At 49.5% G+C, this 6,081-nt stretch overlaps 1 protein-coding gene across 1 annotated transcript; it reads left to right on the plus strand.

Annotated features, from left to right (window-relative positions):
• The first annotated feature begins 798 nt into the window (after positions 1-798).
• Hoxc10 (homeobox C10) lies at positions 799-5,866 on the plus strand. The gene is made up of 2 exons (XM_036208774.1): positions 799-1,658; positions 4,757-5,866. Exons 1-2 carry the CDS (start codon positions 911-913, stop codon positions 5,032-5,034), a joined length of 1,026 nt encoding a protein of 341 aa, XP_036064667.1. The 5' UTR covers positions 799-910; the 3' UTR covers positions 5,035-5,866.
• The last annotated feature ends 215 nt before the right edge of the window (positions 5,867-6,081 follow it).

Consider the following 6,081-nt stretch of genomic DNA (forward strand, 5'->3'; position numbering starts at 1 on the left):
CAGTTTCCTCATGCATTGATCCCTAACTCCACTGGAATCCTCCTTTGCCCAGAATCCCTTAAATGGCCATGACTGTTCCCGGGCCCACGCCAGACACTGGAGATTCCCAGTTAGTCCCCACAAGGAACTTGCAGCTCAGCCAATCTCCGGAGCTCCCAGGCCCAGGGGCCAAGCCGGAGGAACCCAGAGGCAGGAGAGCAGAAACTTTAGTCCTGCTTTTGATTCTTTAACTCTCTCTTCCACCCTAAGCCCACTGGAGTTCCCCCCCCGCCCCGCAAAGCATCACCAGGCTCCCAACCCAAGAGAAGAAACGGGGGTATAAGTTGAGGAAAGTGGAAGGTGAAGAGGTGGGAAGGAATACCTGAATCTTGTCTTGACCTTTTAATTTGAATTTGACTGTTTTGAGCCCTGGTTGCCTCACTCTCTCCTGCATTTCCCCCCCTCCATCCCTTCTCCCCTGGAGCTACAGGCTGGTTCTCTCGTAAACAAGCCCCACTCTTCCTAGAACAGCCCCACGTCTCTCCACCCACCCCACCACCACTCCATCACCACCCCACCGCCCCTGCAGCCCGGGGGGCGCTTTCTTTGTTCGCCAGGAAGGGCTCCGGTGCCCCTACCCCGAGGCAGCTGCTAGGTGGCGCTGTTACTCCACGCTGCGCGCTCCGCCTGCCGACAACTTGACCCCGCTGACGTCACGGCCGTCTGAATCATCAAGGCCATTTTCAAATCCCATTGGTCTAGCCGTCACATGGTGAGGAACGAATGCACGGATAATTATGGAGCTGATATTTCCCCCCTCCCCTTCTTTTTCCTCCCACCCCTCCAACCCCCCCCCCTTCCCGGATGGGGAAAAAAAAGATGTCAGCTCCTCCGCTGTAGTATTGCTCCTTAAAAACCCCTCTCTCTGAAAATGACATGCCCTCGCAATGTAACTCCGAACTCGTATGCGGAGCCCTTGGCTGCGCCGGGAGGAGGAGAGCGCTATAACCGGAGCGCAGGAATGTATATGCAATCTGGGAGTGACTTCAACTGCGGGGTGATGAGGGGCTGCGGGCTCGCGCCCTCGCTTTCCAAAAGGGACGAGGGCAACAGCCCCAACCTGGCCCTCAACACCTACCCATCCTACCTCTCTCAGCTGGACTCCTGGGGCGACCCCAAAGCCGCCTACCGCCCGGAACAACCTGTTGGCAGGCCCCTGTCCTGCTCCTACCCACCTAGTGTCAAGGAGGAGAATGTCTGCTGCATGTACAGTGCAGAGAAGCGGGCGAAAAGTGGCCCCGAGGCAGCGCTCTACTCCCACCCACTGCCGGAGTCCTGCCTTGGGGAGCACGAGGTACCTGTACCCAGCTACTACCGCGCCAGCCCGAGCTACTCTGCGCTGGACAAAACGCCCCACTGTGCCGGGGCCAACGACTTCGAAACCCCTTTTGAGCAGCGGGCCAATCTCAACCCGCGCGCTGAACATCTGGAATCGCCTCAGCTTGGGGGCAAAGTGAGTTTTCCTGAGACCCCCAAGTTCGACAGCCAGACCCCCAGTCCCAATGAGATCAAGACGGAGCAAAGTCTGGCTGGCCCAAAAAGCAGCCCCTCAGAGAGCGAAAAGGAACGGGCCAAGACGGTAGACTCCAGCCCAGACACCTCGGATAACGAAGCTAAAGGTAAGGCCGCCTGGGCCGAGGGCCGGCTGGGACGCTGGGGGCACTGGTCTTCATGGTCAGGACTGGGGGCAGGAAAATGAGAGAGGGTTGAGGAGAGGCCTAGGGAACTCGAGGATTCTGAATTGACCCGTGCTTGAGGGTCCTGTTTGCTGAGCGCCAGGCTGGTGGCGTGTCATTTAGCAGAGGAAGGTAAAAGGCGACGTGGAGGTACAAGGCCAGCTTGGCCTTTGCGTGCATAGGCGGAGAGGTGAGCATTACAGGCAACCTGCGGGTACCTTTTGCTGCACGAGACCCGTTCCTTGGCGCATGATGGCTTTGGTTTGCTTTTTCAGTGAGGGTGTCTTGGGGGCTCATGTCCCCAGCTCAGGTCAAAGCGCACAAAAAGCTTAAAATGGCGATCCTTGGACCAGGGACCAGAGAAGGCTTAGAGATGAGTGATTTCTCTTCAGTGCATTTTCCTAGTTGGAAAAATGTTTCCTATGAAACACAATTTGTTGTTTGTGGGTCCGATTTATGCGTACAGTTTGCGCTCCTGCAATTTCTGTCTCAGCAGGGGCCTTGGGCAGCGAGGCTGAGGCCGGAAGAGGTGGAGGTGGAGGGCTGCCGGCCACATCCCTCCCTCCTCCAGATGCTTGGCTTGAGGATGGCTTTGGATCAGAACATTGGAAATGTTTCTTTCTTTCCTTCCTTCCTTTTCTTCTCTTTTTTCTTTTCTTCTTTTTTAATCTTTAAAAAAAATTTTTCTCTTTTCTATGTTTTTCTAGTTATGTTTTTCTCGTTGGTTTTCAAAACAGCTTACAAATGAGTGATTGGAAATTTTCTGTGTGCGTAGCAAGCAGTCTACTCCAGAAAAGGAGTGAGGCATTGGTTGAATTTCTTTGTGATTTTTGGTTCAAGAAAGAATATTCAGCCAGAGTTCAAGCTCAGGGTTCAAGATTCATTTCTTTTGTAACTGGGGGCTTTCAGGACCCTTCGCTGCTATCTGGGAGTGGGGGTGCAAAGTTTGAAACAGAAACAGAATTGGGATGCTGAGGGCAATGACTTTCCCTGAAAAGTTGGAGCGAAAACACCAGAAAAGGCCCAATGGGGAGGAATAAACCCGCTCCCCAAGACACTGGCTCCTGGTGGTGGTGTATGAGGCTCATTGGTATAGAAATAGATGAAATATTGAGAATGAATCAGTCTGGGGGTGCCCTGAACCTTGCTTGTGTGTGGTGCTTTGTATATGGATGCAACTGCACACTCATGTCTGCCGGCGACCTGTGTGTCTCTCTCTCACCCCACAAACACACCTCTTGTGTTCCTCACACACTCACTCACACATACACATGCACTCTTTTGGCGCGAGACAGCAAAGCCTTACCCTCGTGGGTCTGCTGTACAAAGATAGTCTTGTTAAATCAGTCCTTAGAGACTTTGACCAGAAGATGATCATGGCTTGTGCTTGTGAAGATGAGGGAGTGAGGCACCCACATCAGACAAATGTCATGCTGGCACATTATAATGCAAAGGTTTAATTTTATTCCCTTTCTGTAAATCCTGAGGTGGACTGGGGTAGAAAAAAACTTACTCCTTGCTATACCAAGAAGCAAAGTCAAGGTTAACAAGTCCACCTCCTAAACCCAAACTACACCCACTTTGAGAGGCTCTCCTTTCTCTCCTTGTGCCCCCCCACAATCTAAGCCCTCCTATCCCAAACTGACACCCAGAGGGTGCACTTTGTGCTTGCCTTTTCCTTCACCCCTTTTGGTGTTTCCCCCAGGCCAGAGGCAAAGAGCTTTGGGCTAAGGTCTATTTGTGATTTCTTTCCTCCTCTTAAAACCCAACAACCCCAATAAAAAAATAAACAGGACACAGTTAGATGTGGAGAGCCTGTAAACAGTTTGGCAAGAAGTTGCAGGTGCAGAGATTGGAGAATAATTCAAGACATTGACATTTTCTAGACCATAGCTTCAAGTTTTCGCGCCCCCCCCCCCCGTTTCCTGGTTGCCCTAGGGAACTCTCCTCACCACTAATCCAGACAAAATCCAGGACCCAAAATCCTCACTTGACATAAGGAAGAGAGGAAGCAGGGTGCACATAGAGCTGTCAGCAAAGTTATTTGCTAGGTACCAAGGTCTCCCTAGTCTTTGAACACTATATCTCCCCCCCTTAAAGGGTGACTAGGCTCTCTTCTATTATCTGAAGAGCAAGACTGATCCATTCCATCAGGAATATCTACTAGGAGGAGGAGCTAACAATAAGACAATGGAAACACACACATTAAGGCATCTTTTTTATATATGCAGGCATATTTATCCATATCCCTCCTGTGTATACAGATGTATATGCATGTGTATTTGAAAACACACATCTACCTACACATAGACTCTAGGGGATGGGAATATCTTAGGAAGTCTCCCTTCCTTGACCTCTGGTCAGGGGAAATTGTCTGAGGATCCCTCAGCATGCCCCAAAACTGTTGCCCCTGGCCCCTGCTTCTCAGACAGGCTTCTCTGTCTCAGTTATACCTGAAGCTGGTGGCCAGGAGAGAAGGAGGTAGCAAAAGGAAGCTCAAACAAGACAGCAATCCTGTGGCAATTCAGGTAGGAATAAGAGTTGGGGGCCTAGTACAGGGACTCCTGAGGTGCCTTTGGCTGCAGGGACAGGGGCCGAATCCCTCCACAGAGTTGAAAGGAGTTAAAGCTCTCCAGGAAATGACTCCAAGCTGTGGGGTAGACCGCATTGAAGATGCCTTTTCTGTCTGGCTGGATTTTTTTGAGTTCTGGAGCAGAATAGAGTTAAAGGAAAGTCTGGAGAGGTTTAAGACAACCATCAGGATCAGGAGAGGCTTTCAGAATCTGTTAGGTTAAGGTTGGTTTGACTAATTTAAATTTAGTAAACACTTTGAGGGTAAGAGCCTCCTCTCTTTCTTCTCTATAAGTCTAGACCCCTAAGAAATTCTAAAAGCCCAAGAGAATCTGCCCCAGGGCTGCCAGGGTAGAGTAGTTCCTCAGGGTTTACTCATCCACCCTCTCCCCAAGCAGGTTTCCAAACGCTGCATCTTGAGGGCTTCCTTCTTCCAGGGATACTTATGTAAATAATGTTATTTTTAACAGAGGAGATAAAAGCAGAAAACACCACAGGAAATTGGCTGACAGCAAAGAGCGGAAGGAAGAAGAGGTGCCCCTATACTAAACACCAGACGCTGGAATTGGAGAAAGAATTTCTGTTCAATATGTATTTGACGCGAGAGCGCCGCCTGGAGATTAGCAAGACCATTAACCTTACAGACAGACAAGTCAAAATCTGGTTTCAAAATCGCAGAATGAAACTCAAGAAAATGAACCGAGAGAATCGGATCCGGGAACTGACCTCCAATTTTAATTTCACCTGAGCCAGCGTCATCTCCTCCCCTCCCCATCTCTCCTTTCCCCGCCCCTCCTCCCTTTGTGCCTGGTGATATATTTTTTTTTCTCCCTGAGTATAAATGCAACGCGCCTGCAAAAAAAGGCAAAGACCTCAGACTCTCCTTCCAAGGGACCTATGGTTGGTGCTGCTGCGAGGATGCTTCCACCTAAAGCATGAGAAATGGGGTGCTGGGTTTTGGGGTGTTGTGTGTGCCCTCAAAGATGGGGTGGGAGTGTGGCTGGTGTGTGTGTCAACCCCTCACTCACCCACTCACTCACACGCAGCATTCTGTTCTCCACGCAAAGTTAAGATTGAATCCACCCGATTATAGGGGAAAGGGGAAAAAAATCAACCAGAGAGGGTCTGTAACCTGTAACCTCAGAGAGCACAGTCAGAATTGCTCTCGCCTTGCTGCATTTCCCCCCTTAGAATAATAGACAGTCTTGAAAGTTCGCCTAGTATTTGTGTGTTTGTCATAGCACCCAGAGTCTAGACTCAACCCTCCCTGTGTCTTTCCTTCCCAGTGGCTCTGAGAATCTGCTTGAAGTATTTGTACTGCTTTCTGCTTTTCTCCCACCCCTCCCAGCACTCTGTATCTCCCACCTACTAACATCTCAGAAATTCCATCCAGAAGAACAAAAAAAAAAAAAATTAAAAATAGAACATAGCAAAGTAAAGACACCCCCCCCCCAAGTTGTCCTGTCCCTGTCTGGGAGTTGTGTTATTTAAAGATATTCTGTATGTTGTATCTTTTGCATGTAGCTTCCTTAATGGAGGAAAAAAAATCCTAATAAATTTCCGGAATCTTAATCCTCAAATGGGTGGTTTTTTTTTTTAGTGGCTTTTTTTTTTAGCGACACCCCCTCCCCCCAAAAACACTGAGTGTGTGGATATGTGTGTGTTTTGTGTTTGACTCATCTCCTACAGCCTTTCCAGAACGTCTCTTGGCGGGTTTAATGTAAGTGAGAGACCATAACGTTGATTTAAATATTATCCAGGTGACCACAATAAGTCAAGGTCATAAAACAGTAAT

Source organism: Onychomys torridus, chromosome 16 (genome assembly GCF_903995425.1).
Source record: "Onychomys torridus chromosome 16, mOncTor1.1, whole genome shotgun sequence".
Lineage (NCBI taxonomy): Eukaryota > Metazoa > Chordata > Mammalia > Rodentia > Cricetidae > Onychomys > Onychomys torridus.

What these genes read in the sequence shown, in the direction of transcription:
- Hoxc10 (XM_036208774.1), top strand. Translation starts at nt 911, where the DNA reads ATGACATGCCCTCGCAATGTAACTCCGAACTCGTATGCGGAGCCCTTG. An exon ending in CTCGGATAACGAAGCTAAAG is followed by an intron (nt 1,659 to 4,756) that starts GTAAGGCCGCCT and finishes TATTTTTAACAG; the next exon opens with AGGAGATAAAAGCAGAAAAC.